Raw genomic sequence first — 18,220 nt, forward strand, 5'->3', positions numbered from 1 at the left:
GTGTATATATATTACAGTCGGGTGAATATAGATTACATTCAGGTGTATATATATTACAGTCGGGTGTATATATATTTTGTTCGGGTGAATATAGATTACATTCAGGTGTATATATATTACAGTCGGGTGTATATATATTACTGTCGGGTGAATATATATTACAGTCGGGTGAATATAGATTACATTCAGGTGTATATATATTACAGTCGGGTGAATATAGATTACATTCAGGTGTATATATATTACAGTCGGGTGTATATATATTTCGTTCGGGTGAATATAGATTACATACGGGTGTATATATTACATTCAGGTGTATATATATTACAGTCGGGTGAATATAGATTACATTCAGGTGTATATATATTACAGTCGGGGTTTATATATTACAGTCGGGTGAATATAGATTACATTCAGGTGTATATATATTACAGTCGGGTGTATATATATTTCGTTCGGGTGAATATATATTACATTCGGGTGAATATAGATTACATTCAGGTGTATATATATTACAGTCGGGTGTATATATATATTACATTCGGGTGTATATATATTATATTCGGGAGTGTATATATTACATTCGGGTGTATATATTACATTGGTGTGTATATATATTATATTCAGGTGTATATATTACATTCGGGAGTGTATATATTACATCCGGGTGTATATATTACATTCAGGGTGTATATATATTACAGTCGGGTGTATATAATACATCCAGGTGTGTATATTACATTCAGGGTGTATATATATTACATTCGGGTGTGTATATATTACATCCGGGTGTATATATATTACATACGGGTGTATACATATTACATACGGGTGTATACATATTACATACGGGTGTATATATATTACATTTGGCTGTGTATATATTACATTTGGGTGTATATATATTACATTCAGGGTGTATATATTACATCCGGGTGTATATATTACATCCGGGAGTGTATATATTACATCCGGGTGTATATATATTACATCCGGGTGTATATATTACATCCGGGTGTATATATTACATTCGGGAGTGTATATATTACATTCGGGAGTGTATATATTACATCCGGGTGTATATATATTACAGTCGGGTGTATATATATTACAGTCGGGTGTATATATATTACAGTCGGGTGTATATATATTACAGTCGGGTGTATATATATTACAGTTAGGTGAATATAGATTACATTCAGGTGTATATATATTACATTCGGGTGTATATATATTACAGTCGGGTGTATATATATTACATTCGGGTGAATATAGATTACAGTCGGGTGTATATATATTTCGTTCGGGTGAATATAGATTACATTCAGGTGTATATATATATTACAGTCGGGTGTATATATATTTTGTTCGGGTGAATATAGATTACAAACGGGTGTATATATTACATTCAGGTGTATATATATTACAGTCGGGTGTATATATATTACAGTCGGGTGAATATAGATTACATTCAGGTGTATATATATTACAGTCGGGTGTATATATATTACAGTCGGGTGAATATAGATTACATTCAGGTGTATATATATTACAGTCGGGTGTATATATATTTTGTTCGGGTGAATATAGATTACATTCAGGTGTATATATATTACAGTCGGGTGTATATATATTACTGTCGGGTGAATATATATTACAGTCGGGTGAATATAGATTACATTCAGGTGTATATATATTACAGTCGGGTGAATATAGATTACATTCAGGTGTATATATATTACAGTCGGGTGTATATATATTTCGTTCGGGTGAATATAGATTACATACGGGTGTATATATTACATTCAGGTGTATATATATTACAGTCGGGTGAATATAGATTACATTCAGGTGTATATATATTACAGTCGGGGTTTATATATTACAGTCGGGTGAATATAGATTACATTCAGGTGTATATATATTACAGTCGGGTGTATATATATTTCGTTCGGGTGAATATATATTACATCCGGGTGTATATATTACAGTCGGGTGTATATATTACATTCGGGAGTGCACACGCTCCATTTAGCCATTGCAGATAAGGAGGTAGATAGAAGAATCCACAGCACTGACCGGATTGTCTATCAGTGATGATTTCACAGGGAGGGGGAGGGGTGGTGGGGTGCGGGGGCGTCTGGGGCGGTGAGTGCTATCTACCTGCATATGCCGGTTACAGTCCAGTGTCTGCCATCACTGGTCTCGCCTGAACCTATTCCGCCATATACACCAATAGTGCCGCCTCTGTCTTCTATTCTTACATTTGCATAATGTATAGTACTGCTGGAGCCGCACTTTACGTTGTTTGCGGCCGTGCAACATTGACGTCTTAGTTTTGTGTGCAGCTGCATGGAATCCCGGCCGGAGTGTATACAGAGGGTATTGGTCGGCCACGCTTTGGAGTCCTGCACAAAAGCTGTGTACGTCCCGCAAATGAGCACAACACAGTCACATAATCACTCCGTCCTGATCATTTACGTCAATGTAGCCGTCATGTGGCCGTCGGCCTGCACGTCCATATCCTTTTTGCACTGATTCCTGATGTGTAGCCCGACGTGAGGACAAAAAACGAGATGTGAACATACCCTAAGCTGTGCCTGTACTGAGCTTGTACTGTGCTGTGCTGTGCTGTGCGTGCGTAGACCGTGCTGTGCGTGTACTGTGCTGTGCGTGCGTAGACCGTGCTGTGCGTGTACTGTGCTGTGCGTGCGTAGACAGTGCGTAGACCGTGCTGTGCGTGTACTGTGCTGTGCGTATACTGTGCGTGTACTGAGCATGTACTGTGCTGTGCGTATACTGTGCGTGTACTGAGCGTGTACTGTGCTGTGCGTGCGTAGAAAGTGCGTAGACCGTGCTGTGCGTGTACTGTGCTGTGCGTATACTGTGCATGTACTGAGCATGTACTGTGCTGTGCGTATACTGTGCGTGTACTGAGCGTGTACTGTGCTGTGCGTGCGTAGACCATGCTGTGCGTGTACTGTGCTGTGCGTATACTGTGCGTGTACTGTGCTGTGCGTATACTGTGCGTGTACTGAGCGTGTACTGTGCTGTGCGTGCGTAGACAGTGCGTAGACCGTGCTGTGCGTGTACTGTGCTGTGCGTATACTGTGCGTGTACTGTGCTGTGCGTATACTGTGCGTGTACTAAGCTTGTACTGTGCATAGACTGTGCGTAGTGGCCCAAGTCTGTATACTCCCCTCCTCCTATCTAATCTCCTCCTCCTCCTCTTCACATGTATAATCTCCTCCTCCTCCTAAGTATAATCTCCTCCTCCTCCTAAGTATAATCTCCTCCTCCTCACATGTATAATCTCCTCCTCCTCCTAAGTATAATCTCCTCCTCCTCACATGTATAATCTCCTCCTCCTCACATGTATAATCTTCTCCTCCTCTTCACATGTATAATCTCCTCCTCCTCCTAAGTATAATCTCCTCCTCCTCCTAAGTATAATCTCCTCCTCTTCACATGTATAATCTCCTCCTCCTCTTCACATGTATAATCTCCTCCTCCTCACATGTATAATCTCCTCCTCCTCACATGTATAATCTCCTCCTCCTCACATGTATAATCTTCTCCTCCTCTTCACATGTATAATCTCCTCCTCCTCCTAAGTATAATCTCCTCCTCCTCCTAAGTATAATCTCCTCCTCTTCACATGTATAATCTCCTCCTCCTCCTCACATGTATAATCTCCTCCTCCTCCTCACATGTATAATCTCCTCCTCCTCACATGTATAATCTCCTCCTCACATGTATAATCTCCTCCTCCTATGTATAATCTCCTCCTCCTATGTATAATCTCCTCCTCCTCCTCCTCACATGTATAATCTCCTCCTCCTCACATGTATAATCTCCTCCTCCTCACATGTATAATCTCCTCCTCCTCACATGTATAATCTCCTCCTCCTCACATGTATAATCTCCTCCTCCTCACATGTATAATCTCCTCCTCCTCCTCACATGTATAATCTCCTCCTCCTCACATGTATAATCTTCTCCTCACATGTATAATCTCCTCCTCCTATGTATAATCTCCTCCTCCTCCTCACATGTGTCTTTTTTCAACCGTATTAACTATGTAACTATGTAACTATGTAACTATATAATCTCCTCCTCCTCCTCACATGTATAATCTCCTCCTCTTCCTCACATGTATAATCTCCTCCTCCCCCTCACATGTATAATCTCCTCCTCCTCCCCCTCACATGTATAATCTCCTCCTCCTCACATGTATAATCTCCTCCTCCTCACATGTATAATCTCCTCCTCCTCCTCCTCACATGTATAATCTCCTCCTCCTCCTCCTCACATGTATAATCTCCTCCTCCTCCTCACATGTATAATCTCCTCCTCCTCCTCCTCACATGTATAATCTCCTCCTCACATGTATAATCTCCTCCTCCTCCTCCTCACATGTATAATCTCCTCCTCACATGTATAATCTCCTCCTCCTCCTCCCCCTCACATGTATAATCTCCTCCTCCTCCTCACATGTATAATCTCCTCCTCCCCCTCACATGTATAAACTCCTCCTCCCCTCACATGTATAATCTCCTCCTCCTCCTCCTATGTATAATCTCCTCCTCCTCACATGTATAATCTCCTCCTCCTCCTCACATGTATAATCTCCTCCTCACATGTATAATCTCCTCCTCCCCTCACATGTATAATCTCCTCCTCCTCCTATGTATAATCTCCTCCTCCCCTCACATGTATAATCTCCTCCTCCTCCTATGTATAATCTCCTCCTCCTCACATGTATAATCTCCTCCTCCTCCCCCTCACATGTATAATCTCCTCCTCCCCCCCACATGTATAATCTCCTCCTCCTCCTCACATGTATAATCTCCTCCTCCTCCTATGTATAATCTCCTCCTCACATGTATAATCTCCTCCTCCTCCCCCTCACATGTATAATCTCCTCCTCCTCCTATGTATAATCTCCTCCTCCTCCTCACATGTATACTCTCCTCCTCCTCCTCACATGTATAATCTCCTCCTCCTCACGTGTATAATCTCCTCCTCCTCCTCACATGTATAATCTCCTCCTCCCCCTCACAAGTATAATCTCCTCCTCCTATGTATAATCTCCTCCTCCCCCTCACAAGTATAATCTCCTCCTCCTATGTATAATCTCCTCCTCCTCCTCACATGTATAATCTCCTCGTGGCTCAGGGAAGAAACAGAGTGCTGCACCTCACCCCTATGGCTGATACTAGTGCCGCTTGGCTAAATAAAAAACACATCAGAATTTTGTGTATGAATTGATCAAGCCATACTGCCCCATGTACCTCGTGCCGGTATCTGATACACATGGGTCCCTACACTAAGTCCACACCGTGCCAGTCAGTGGCCACCAACCCCGCAGGCGTGCACAGCCAGGGAACGGGGGCCATGGGACGGCCCTGCGACCCCCATGCCACAGGACCAGACCCAAAAACACCACACCAGAACCCGGCCAGCACCGCCGGCGGAGAAGGTCGCCCCCAAGCAGCACAAGTTTTTTTCCCATTCTGTTTGCTGCAGCTATGGTGAGCGCAATACCTTATCCAGACTTGTGCTGCTTGGGGGCGACCTTCTCCGCCGGCGGTGCTGGCCGGGTTCTGGTGTGGTGTTTTTGGGTCTGGTCCTGTGGCATGGGGGTCGCAGGGCCGTCCCATGGCCCCCGTTCCCTGGCTGTGCACGCCTGCGGGGTTGGTGGCCACTGACTGGCACGGTGTGGACTTAGTGTAGGGACCCATGTGTATCAGATACCTGCACGATGTACATGGGGCAGTATGGCTTGATCAATTCATACACAAAATTCTGATGTGTTTTTTATTTAGCCAAGCGGCACTAGTATCAGCCATAGGTGTGATGTGCAGCGCTCTGTTTCTTCCCTGAGCCGCATGTATAATCTCCTCCTCCCCCTCCTCACATGTATAATCTCCTCCTCCCCCTCCTCACATGTATAATCTCCTCCTCCTCCTATGTATAATCTCCTCCTCCTCCCCCCCCTCACATGTATAATCTCCTCCTCCTCCCCCTCACATGTATAATCTCCTCCTCCTCCCCCTCACATGTATAATCTCCTCCTCCTCCCCCTCACATGTATAATCTCCTCCTCCTCCCCCTCACATGTATAATCTCCTCCTCCTCCCCCTCACATGTATAATCTCCTCCTCCTCCCCCTCACATGTATAATCTCCTCCTCCTCCTCCTCACATGTATAATCTCCTCCTCCTCACATGTATAATCTCCTCCTCCTCCTCACATGTATAATCTCCTCCTCCTCCTCACATGTATAATCTCCTCCTCCTCCTCACATGTATAATCTCCTCCTCCCCCTCACATGTATAATCTCCTCCTCCTCACATGTATAATCTCTCCCCCTCACATGTATAATCTCCTCCTCCTCCTCACATGTATAATCTCCTCCTCCTCCTCCTCACATGTATAATCTCCTCCCCCTCACATGTATAATCTCCTCCTCCTCCTCCTCACATGTATAATCTCCTCCCCCTCACATGTATAATCTCCTCCTCCTCCTCACATGTATAATCTCCTCCTCCTCCTCACATGTATAATCTCCTCCTCCTCCTCACATGTATAATCTCCTCCTCCTCCTCCTCACATGTATAATCTCCTCCCCTCACATGTATAATCTCCTCCTCCTCCTCCTCACATGTATAATCTCCTCCTCCTCACATGTATAATCTCCTCCTCCTCACATGTATAATCTCCTCCTCCTCACATGTATAATCTCCTCCTCCCCCTCACATGTATAATCTCCTCCTCCTCCCCCTCACATGTATAATCTCCTCCTCCTCCTATGTATAATCTCCTCCTCCCCTCACATGTATAATCTCCTCCTCCTCCTCACATGTATAATCTCCTCCTCCCCCTCACATGTATAATCTCCTCCTCCCCCCCACATGTATAATCTCCTCCTCCTCCTCACATGTATAATCTCCTCCTCCTCCTCACATGTATAATCTCCTCCTCCTCCTCACATGTATAATCTCCTCCTCCCCCTCACATGTATAATCTCCTCCTCCTCACATGTATAATCTCCTCCCCCTCACATGTATAATCTCCTCCTCCTCCTCACATGTATAATCTCCTCCTCCTCCTCCTCACATGTATAATCTCCTCCTCCTCCTCACATGTATAATCTCCTCCTCCTCCTCACATGTATAATCTCCTCCTCCTCCTCACATGTATAATCTCCTCCCCCTCACATGTATAATCTCCTCCCCCTCACATGTATAATCTCCTCCTCCTCCTCACATGTATAATCTCCTCCTCCTCCTCCTCCTCACATGTATAATCTCCTCCCCCTCACATGTATAATCTCCTCCTCCTCCTCCTCACATGTATAATCTCCTCCTCCTCCCCCTCACATGTATAATCTCCTCCTCCTCCCCCTCACATGTATAATCTCCTCCTCCTCACATGTATAATCTCCTCTTCCCCCTCACATGTATAATCTCCTCCTCCTCCCCCTCCTCACATGTATAATCTCCTCCTCCTCCTCACATGTATAATCTCCTCCTCCTCACATGTATAATCTCCTCCTCCCCCTCCTCACATGTATAATCTCCTCCTCCTCCTCACATGTATAATCTCCTCCTCCTCACATGTATAATCTCCTCCTCCTCCTCACATGTATAATCTCCTCCTCCTCACATGTATAATCTCCTCCTCCTCACATGTATAATCTCCTCCTCCTCACATGTATAATCTCCTCCTCCTCCTCACATGTATAATCTCCTCCTCCCCCTCACATGTATAATCTCCTCCTCCTCCTCACATGTATAATCTCCTCCTCCTCCTCACATGTATAATCTCCTCCTCCTCCTCCTCACATGTATAATCTCCTCCTCACATGTATAATCTCCTCCTCCTCCTCACATGTATAATCTCCTCCTCCTCACATGTATAATCTCCTCCTCCTCCTCACATGTATAATCTCCTCCTCCTCCTCACATGTATAATCTCCTCCTCCTCCACCTCACATGTATAATCTCCTCCTCCTCCTCACATGTATAATCTCCTCCTCCTCACATGTATAATCTCCTCCTCCTCCTCACATGTATAATCTCCTCCTCCTCCACCTCACATGTATAATCTCCTCCTCCTCCTCACATGTATAATCTCCTCCTCCCCCTCACATGTATAATCTCCTTCTCCTCACATGTATAATCTCCTCCTCCCCCTCCTCACATGTATAATCTCCTCCTCCTCCTCCTCACATGTATAATCTCCTCCTCCTCCCCCTCCTCACATGTATAATCTCCTCCTCCTCCTCCTCACATGTATAATCTCCTCCTCCTCCCCCTCCTCACATGTATAATCTCCTCCTCCTCCTCCTCACATGTATAATCTCCTCCTCCTCCTCACATGTATAATCTCCTCCTCCTCCTCCTCACATGTATAATCTCCTCCTCCTCCTCACATGTATAATCTCCTCCTCCTCCTCACATGTATAATCTCCTCCTTCTCACATGTATAATCTCCTCCTCCCCCTCACATGTATAATCTCCTCTTCCCCCTCACATGTATAATCTCCTCCTCCCCCTCCTCACATGTATAATCTCCTCTTCCCCCTCACATGTATAATCTCCTCCTCCTCACATGTATAATCTCCTCCTCCTCCTCCTCACATGTATAATCTCCTCCTCCTCCTCACATGTATAATCTCCTCCTCCTCCTTCTCACATGTATAATCTCCTCCTCCTCACATGTATAATCTCCTCCTCCCCCTCACATGTATAATCTCCTCCTCCCCCTCACATGTATAATCTCCTCCTCCTCTTCCTCCTCCTCACATGTATAATCTCCTCCTCCTCCTCACATGTATAATCTCCTCCTCCTCCTCACATGTATAATCTCTTCCTCCTCCTCACATGTATAATCTCCTCCTCCTCACATGTATAATCTCCTCCCCCTCACATGTATAATCTCCTCCTCCTCCTCACATGTATAATCTCCTCCTCCTCCTCACATGTATAATCTCCTCCTCACATGTATAATCTCCTCCTCCTCCTCACATGTATAATCTCCTCCTCCTCCTCACATGTATAATCTCCTCTTCCCCCTCACATGTATAATCTCCTCCTCCCCCTCCTCACATGTATAATCTCCTCTTCCCCCTCACATGTATAATCTCCTCCTCCTCACATGTATAATCTCCTCCTCCTCCTCACATGTATAATCTCCTCCTCCTCCTCCTCACATGTATAATCTCCTCCTCCTCCTCCTCACATGTATAATCTCCTCCTCCTCCTCCTCACATGTATAATCTCCTCCTCCTCCTCACATGTATAATCTCCTCCTCCTCCTTCTCACATGTATAATCTCCTCCTCCTCACATGTATAATCTCCTCTTCCCCCTCCTCACATGTATAATCTCCTCTTCCCCCTCACATGTATAATCTCCTCCTCCTCACATGTATAATCTCCTCCTCCTCCTCCTCACATGTATAATCTCCTCCTCCTCCTCACATGTATAATCTCCTCCTCCTCCTTCTCACATGTATAATCTCCTCCTCCTCACATGTATAATCTCCTCCTCCCCCTCACATGTATAATCTCCTCCTCCCCCTCACATGTATAATCTCCTCCTCCTCTTCCTCCTCCTCACATGTATAATCTCCTCCTCCTCCTCACATGTATAATCTCCTCCTCCTCCTCACATGTATAATCTCCTCCTCACATGTATAATCTCCTCCTCACATGTATAATCTCCTCCTCCTCCTCACATGTATAATCTCCTCCTCCTCCTCACATGTATAATCTCCTCCTCCTCCTCACATGTATAATCTCCTCCTCCTCCTCACATGTATAATCTCCTCCTCCTCCTCCCATGTATAATCTCCTCCTCCTCCTCACATGTATAATCTCCTCCTCCTCCTCACATGTATAATCTCCTCCTCCTCCTCACATGTATAATCTCCTCCTCCTCCTCACATGTATAATCTCCTCCTCCTCCTCACATGTATAATCTCCTCCTCCTCCTCACATGTATAATCTCCTCCTCACATGTATAATCTCCTCCTCCTCACATGTATAATCTCCTCCTCCTCACATGTATAATCTCCTCCTCCCCCTCACATGTATAATCTCCTCCTCACATGTATAATCTCCTCCTCCTCCTCCTCACGTGTATAATCTCCTCCTCCTCCTCACATGTATAATCTCCTCCTCCTCCTCCTCACATGTATAATCTCCTCCTCCTCCTCACATGTATAATATCATTGGCGGTGACATCATACGGTTAGAGGGGGGGGTGTATATTATAAGCAGTGGCTGATCTTATAAGGAGGAGGATGAAGGTGATTACCTCAGAGGAGGAGGAGGAAGCGCTCCGCGGAGACAGAGACACAGAGAGAGAGAGAACTGAGACACAATGAGGTACAACCTGCAGACACCTGAGACCCCTCACCGCCACATGTTATCTGTGGTGTTACATAGGACTGCAGGTGACTACTACATTATCTGTACTCAGAGATATCACTGTTATCTGTGGTGTTACATAGGACTGCAGGTGACTACTACATTATCTGTCCTCAGAGATATCACTGTGTTATCTGTGGTGTTACATAGGACTGCAGGTGACTACTACATTATCTGTACTCAGAGATATCACTGTGTTATCTGTGGTGTTACATAGGACTGCAGGTGACTACTACATTATCTGTACTCAGAGATATCACTGTTATCTGTGGTGTTACATAGGACTGCAGGTGACTACTACATTATCTGTACTCAGAGATATCACTGTGTTATCTGTGCTGTTACATAGGACTGCAGGTGACTACATTATCTGTACTCAGAGATATCACAGTGTTATCTGTTCTGTTACATAGGACTGCAGGTGACATATACTACATTATCTGTACTCAGATATCACTGTGTTATCTGTGCTCTTACATAGGACTGCAGGTGACAGCTACTACATTATCTGTACTCAGAGATATCACTGTGTTATCTGTGCTGTTACATAGGACTGCAGGTGACTACTACATTATCTGTCCTCAGAGATATCACTGTGTTATCTGTGCTGTTACATAGGACTGCAGGTGACTACTACATTATCTGTACTCAGAGATATCACTGTGTTATCTGTGGTGTTACATAGGACTGCAGGTGCCTACTACATTATCTGTACTCAGAGATATCACTGTGTTATCTGTGGTGTTACATAGGACTGCAGGTGCCTACTACATTATCTGTACTCAGAGATATCACTGTGTTATTTGTGGTGTTACATAGGACTGCAGGTGACTACTACATTATCTGTACTCAGAGATATCACTGTGTTGTCTGTAGTGTTACATAGGACTGCAGGTGACTACTACATTATCTGTACTCAGAGATATCACTGTGTTATCTGTGCTGTTACATAGGACTGCAGGTGACAGCTACTACATTATCTGTACTCAGAGATATCACTGTGTTATCTGTGCTGTTACATAGGACTGCAGGTGACAGCTACATTATCTGTACTCAGAGATATCACTGTGTTATCTGTGCTGTTACATAGGACTGCAGGTGACATCTACTACATTATCTGTACTCAGAGATATCACTGTGTTATCTGTGCTGTTACATAGGACTGCAGGTGACTACTACATTATCTGTACAGAGATATCACTCTGTTATCTGTGGTGTTACATAGGACTGCAGGTGACTACTACATTATCTGTACTCAGAAATATCACTGTGTTATCTGTGCTGTTACATAGGACTGCAGGTGACTACATTATCTGTACTCAGAGATATCACAGTGTTATCTGTTCTGTTACATAGGACTGCAGGTGACATATACTACATTATCTGTACTCAGATATCACTGTGTTATCTGTGCTCTTACATAGGACTGCAGGTGACAGCTACTACATTATCTGTACTCAGAGATATCACTGTGTTATCTGTGCTGTTACATAGGACTGCAGGTGACTACTACATTATCTGTCCTCAGAGATATCACTGTGTTATCTGTGCTGTTACATAGGACTGCAGGTGACTACTACATTATCTGTACTCAGAGATATCACTGTGTTATCTGTGGTGTTACATAGGACTGCAGGTGCCTACTACATTTTCTGTACTCAGAGATATCACTGTGTTATCTGTGGTGTTACATAGGACTGCAGGTGCCTACTACATTATCTGTACTCAGAGATATCACTGTGTTATTTGTGGTGTTACATAGGACTGCAGGTGACTACTACATTATCTGTACTCAGAGATATCACTGTGTTGTCTGTAGTGTTACATAGGACTGCAGGTGACTACTACATTATCTGTACTCAGAGATATCACTGTGTTATCTGTGCTGTTACATAGGACTGCAGGTGACAGCTACTACATTATCTGTACTCAGAGATATCACTGTGTTATCTGTGCTGTTACATAGGACTGCAGGTGACAGCTACATTATCTGTACTCAGAGATATCACTGTGTTATCTGTGCTGTTACATAGGACTGCAGGTGACATCTACTACATTATCTGTACTCAGAGATATCACTGTGTTATCTGTGCTGTTACATAGGACTGCAGGTGACTACTACATTATCTGTACAGAGATATCACTCTGTTATCTGTGGTGTTACATAGGACTGCAGGTGACTACTACATTATCTGTACTCAGAGATATCACTGTGTTATCTGTGCTGTTACATAGGACTGCAGGTGACATCTACATTATCTGTACTCAGAGATATCACTGTGTTATCTGTGGTGTTACATAGGACTGCAGGTGACTACTACATTATCTGTACTCAGAGATATCACTGTGTTATCTGTGGTGTTACATAGGGCTGCAGGTGACTACTACATTATCTGTACTCAGAGATATCACTGTGTTATCTGTGGAGTTACATAGGACTGCAGGTGACTACTACATTATCTGTACTCAGAGATATCACTGTGTTATCTGTGGTGTTACATAGGACTGCAGGTGACTACTACATTATCTGTACTCAGAGATATCACTGTGTTATCTGTGGTGTTACATAGGACTGCAGGTGACTACTACATTATCTGTACTCAGAGATATCACTGTGTTATCTGTGGTGTTACATAGGGCTGCAGGTGGTGTGTGGACAAGGCGTAACAGTGTAGGAATAGTTTGGTACAGTATTGATTGAATATTGGCGCGGTATTACCTATTACCACATGTGGGTAGTTGTGAGATCTCTGCACTGTGGATCTGTGGCCGCCATCTTGTTGTGTCCTGGGGCTGATGGGATGTCTGCACTGTGGATCTGTGGCCGCCATCTTGTTGTGTCCTGGGGCTGATGGGATGTCTGCACTGTGGATCTGTGGCCGCCATCTTGTTGTGTCCTGGGGATGATGGGATGTCTGCACTGTGGATCTGTGGCCGCCATCTTGTTGTGTCCTGGGGCTGATGGAATGTCTGCACTGTGGATCTGTGGCCGCCATCTTGTTGTGTCCTGGGGATGATGGGATGTGTGCACTGTGGATCTGTGGCCGCCATCTTGTTGTGTCCTGGGGATGATGGGATGTGTGCACTGTGGATCTGTGGCCGCCATCTTGTTGTGTCCTGGGGATGATGGGATGTCTGCACTGTGGATCTGTGGCCGCCATCTTGTTGTGTCCTGGGGATGATAGGATGTCTGCACTGTGGATCTGTGGCCGCCATCTTGTTGTGTCCTTGGGCTGATAGGATGTCTGCACTGTGGATCTGTGGCCGCCATCTTGTTGTGTCCTGGGGCTGATAGGATGTCTGCACTGTGGATCTGTGGCCGCCATCTTGTTGTGTCCTGGTGCTGATAGGATGTCTGCACTGTGGATCTGTGGCCGCCATCTTGTTGTGTCCTGGGGCTGATGGGATGTCTGCACTGTGGATCTGTGGCCGCCATCTTGTTGTGTCCTGGGGCTGATAGGATGTCTGCACTGTGGATCTGTGGCCACCATCTTGTTGTGTCCTGGTGCTGATAGGATGTCTGCACTGTGGATCTGTGGCCGCCATCTTGTTGTGTCCTGGGGATGATGGGATGTGTGCACTGTGGATCTGTGGCCGCCATCTTGTTGTGTCCTGGGGATGATGGGATGTGTGCACTGTGGATCTGTGGCCGCCATCTTGTTGTGTCCTGGGGATGATGGGATGTGTGCACTGTGGATCTGTGGCCGCCATCTTGTTGTGTCCTGGGGCTGATGGGATGTCTGCACTGTGGATCTGTGGCCGCCATCTTGTTGTGTCCTGGGGATGATGGGATGTCTGCACTGTGGATCTGTGGCCGCCATCTTGTTGTGTCCTGGGGATGATGGGATGTCTGCACTGTGGATCTGTGGCCGCCATCTTGTTGTGTCCTGGGGCTGATGGGATGTCTGCACTGTGGATCTGTGGCCGCCATCTTGTTGTGTCCTGGGGCTGATGGGATGTCTGCACTGTGGATCTGTGGCCGCCATCTTGTTGTGTCCTGGGGCTGATGGGATGTCTGCACTGTGGATCTGTGGCCGCCATCTTGTTGTGTCCTGGGGCTGATGGGATGTCTGCACTGTGGATCTGTGGCCGCCATCTTATTGTGTCCTGGTGCTGATAGGATGTCTGCACTGTGGATCTGTGGCCGCCATCTTGTTGTGTCCTGGGGCTGATGGGATGTCTGCACTGTGGATCTGTGGCCGCCATCTTGTTGTGTCCTGGGGCTGATGGGATGTCTGCACTGTGGATCTGTGGCCGCCATCTTGTTGTGTCCTGGGGATGATGGGATGTCTGCACTGTGGATCTGTGGCCGCCATCTTGTTGTGTCCTGGGGATGATGGGATGTCTGCACTGTGGATCTGTGGCCGCCATCTTGTTGTGTCCTGGGGCTGATAGGATGTCTGCACTGTGGATCTGTGGCCGCCATCTTGTTGTGTCCTGGGGATGATGGGATGTGTGCACTGTGGATCTGTGGCCGCCATCTTGTTGTGTCCTGGGGATGATGGGATGTGTGCACTGTGGATCTGTGGCCGCCATCTTGTTGTGTCCTGGGGCTGATAGGATGTCTGCACTGTGGATCTGTGGCCACCATCTTGTTGTGTCCTGGGGATGATGGGATGTGTGCACTGTGGATCTGTGGCCGCCATCTTGTTGTGTTCTGGGGATGATGGGATGTCTGCACTGTGGATCTGTGGCCGCCATCTTGTTGTGTCCTGGGGATGATGGGATGTCTGCACTGTGGATCTGTGGCCGCCATCTTGTTGTGTCCTGGGGATGATGGGATGTGTGCACTGTGGATCTGTGGCCGCCATCTTGTTGTGTCCTGGGGATGATGGGATGTCTGCACTGTGGATCTGTGGCCGCCATCTTGTTGTGTCCTGGGGATGATGGGATGTCTGCACTGTGGATCTGTGGCCGCCATCTTGTTGTGTCCTGGGGATGATGGGATGTGTGCACTGTGGATCTGTGGCCGCCATCTTGTTGTGTCCTGGGGATGATGGGATGTCTGCACTGTGGATCTGTGGCCGCCATCTTGTTGTGTCCTGGGGATGATGGGATGTGTGCACTGTGGATCTGTGGCCGCCATCTTGTTGTGTCCTGGGGCTGGTAGGATGTCTGCACTGTGGATCTGTGGCCGCCATCTTGTTGTGTCCTGGGGATGATGGGATGTGTGCACTGTGGATCTGTGGCCGCCATCTTGTTGTGTCCTGGGGATGATGGGATGTGTGCACTGTGGATCTGTGGCCGCCATCTTGTTGTGTCCTGGGGCTGATAGGATGTCTGCACTGTGGATCTGTGGCCACCATCTTGTTGTGTCCTGGGGATGATGGGATGTGTGCACTGTGGATCTGTGGCCGCCATCTTGTTGTGTTCTGGGGATGATGGGATGTCTGCACTGTGGATCTGTGGCCGCCATCTTGTTGTGTCCTGGGGATGATGGGATGTGTGCACTGTGGATCTGTGGCCGCCATCTTGTTGTGTCCTGGGGATGATGGGATGTCTGCACTGTGGATCTGTGGCCGCCATCTTGTTGTGTCCTGGGGATGATGGGATGTCTGTGTATTATGAAGTAATAAAGATTGGTGATTTTGTATACAAGTGTTTGGTATTTATTCTTGGTGGTAATGGGGGGTTTGTTTGTGGTGAAGTTGTATATAGGTATATAGGCGACTGGACAGATCCTAATAATAGCTGTCTCCTCGCTCTGCTGGTGCGCTCTCTTCTCTCTCTCCTCGCTCTGCTGGTGCGCTCTCTTGTATCACTGGTCTCGGCTCTCTCTCCTCGCTCTCCTGGTGCGGTCTCTTGTATGATTGTTCTCAGCTGTCTCTCTCCCTCTCCTCAATCTGCTGGTGCGGTCTCTTGTATGACCGGTCTCTGCTCTCTTTCGTTCCTCGCTCTTCTGGTGCAGTCTCTTGTATGACTGGTCTCGGGTCTCGGCTCTCACTCCTAATGCAGTCTCTTGTATCACTGGTCTCGGCTTTCTCTCTCGTGGTCTCTTGTATGACCGGTCTCTGCTCTCTCTCCTCGCTCTCCTGGTGCAGTCTCTTGTATGACTGGTCTCGGGTCTCGGCTCTCACTCCTAATGCAGTCTCTTGTATCACTGGTCTCGGCTTTCTCTCTCGTGGTCTCTTGTATGACCGGTCTCTGCTCTCTCTCCTCGCTCTCCTGGTGCGGTCTCTTGTATGACTGGTCTCGGCTCTCTCTCCTTGTGCGCTCTCTTGTATGACTGGTCTCTGCTTTCTTTCCTCGCTCTCCTTGTGCGGTCTCTTGTATGATCAGTCTTGGCTGTCTCTCCCTCTCCTCAACCTGTTAGTGCAGTCTCTTGTATGACTTGTCGTGGCTCTCTCTCCTCGCTCTGCTGGTGCGGTCTTCTGTATAACTGGTCTCTGCTCTCTCCCCTCGCTTTCCTGGTGCGGTCTCTTGTATGACCGGTCTCGGCTCTCTCCTCGCTTTGCTGGTGCGGTCTCTTGTATGACCAGTCTCGGCTCGTTCTCCTGGTGCGGTCTCTTATATGACCGGTCTCTGCTCTCTCTCTCTCCTCGCTCTCCTGATGCGGTCTCTTGTATGGTCGTCTCAGCTCTCTCTCTCTCTCGCTCCTCGCTTTGCTGGTGCAGTCTCTTGTATGACTGGTATGGCTCTCTCTCCTCGCTCTGCTGGTGCGGTCTCTTGTATGATCGGTCTTGGCTGTCTCTCCCTCTCCTCAACCTGTTAGTGCAGTTTCTTGTATTACTGGTCGCGGCTCTCTCTCCTCGCTCTGCTGGTGCGGTCTCTTGTATGACTGGTCTCGGCTCTCTCATCACTCTGTTAGTGCAGTCTCTTGTATGGCTCACTCTCCTGGTGTGGTCTCTGGTATGACTGGTCTCTCTCTTTCCTCGCTCTCCTGGTGCGGTCTCTGGTATGACTGGTCTCTCTCTTTCCTTGCTCTCCTGGTGCGGTCTCTTGTATGATCGGTCTCAGCTGTCTCTCCTCAATCTGCTGGTGCGGTCTTTTGTATGACTGGTCATGGCTCTCCTGGTGCGGTCTCTTGTATGACTGGTCTCAGCTCTCTCTCCTCACTCTCCTGGTGTGGTCTCTTGTATGACTGGTATGGCTCTCTCTCCTCACTCTCCTGGTGTGGTCTCTGGTGTGACTGGTCTCTCTCTTTCCTCGCTCTCCTTGTGCGGTCTCTTGTATGATCGGTCTCAGCTGTCTTTTTCTCTCTCTCTCCTCAATCTGCTGGTGCGGTCTTTTGTATGACTGGTCACGGCTCTCCTGGTGCGGTCTCTTGTATGACTAATCTTGGCGCTCTCTCCTCGTTCTCCTGGTGTGATCTCTTCTATGTCGGGTGTCTGTGCACTCTCCTTGCTCTCGTGGTGTGGTCTCTTGTATGACTGATCTCGGCTCTCTCTCCTCGCTCTCCTGGTGCGGTCTCTTGTATGACCAGTCTCGGCTCTCTCTCCTCGCTCTCCTTGTGCGGTCTCTTGTATGACCAGTCTCTGTGCACTCTCCTCGCTCTCCTCTCTCTCCTGGTGCAGTCTCTCGTATGACCAGTCTCGGCTCTCTCTCCTTGCTCTCCTGGTGCTGTCTCTTCTATGTCCGGTCTCTGTACACTTTCCTTGCTCTCGTGGTGTGGTCTCTTGTATGACCAGTCTCGGCTCTCTCTCCTCGCTCTCCTGGTGCGGTCTCCTGTATGACCGGTCTCTGTGCACTCTCCTCGCTCTCCTCTCTCTCCTGATGCGGTCTCTTGTATGACCAGTCTAATTACTTGTTGTACTATTTGTAGTTATGAGATCATATCTGG

The 18,220-nt window shown here is 47.1% G+C and overlaps 1 protein-coding gene across 10 annotated transcripts in view; it reads left to right on the plus strand.

Annotated features, from left to right (window-relative positions):
- LOC138778623 (tropomyosin beta chain-like) overlaps positions 1-18,220 on the plus strand; it is a 48,345-nt gene that overhangs the window by 17,001 nt on the left and 13,124 nt on the right. The window contains exon 1 of one of the 10 annotated variants that reach the window (XM_069956471.1): positions 10,344-10,398. The exons of 5 other annotated variants lie outside the window; for them this stretch is intronic. In XM_069956471.1, coding sequence (XP_069812572.1) covers positions 10,394-10,398 — 5 coding nt within the window. In that variant the 5' untranslated portion in view covers positions 10,344-10,393. Of the gene's footprint in view, positions 1-10,343; positions 10,399-18,220 lie in introns of those variants that run through there. 4 more of the 10 variants (XM_069956472.1, XM_069956469.1, XM_069956468.1 and 1 more) reach the window with 4 other exon arrangements.

This window comes from Dendropsophus ebraccatus, unplaced genomic scaffold (genome assembly GCF_027789765.1).
Source record: "Dendropsophus ebraccatus isolate aDenEbr1 unplaced genomic scaffold, aDenEbr1.pat pat_scaffold_662_ctg1, whole genome shotgun sequence".
Classification (NCBI taxonomy): Eukaryota; Metazoa; Chordata; class Amphibia; order Anura; family Hylidae; genus Dendropsophus; species Dendropsophus ebraccatus.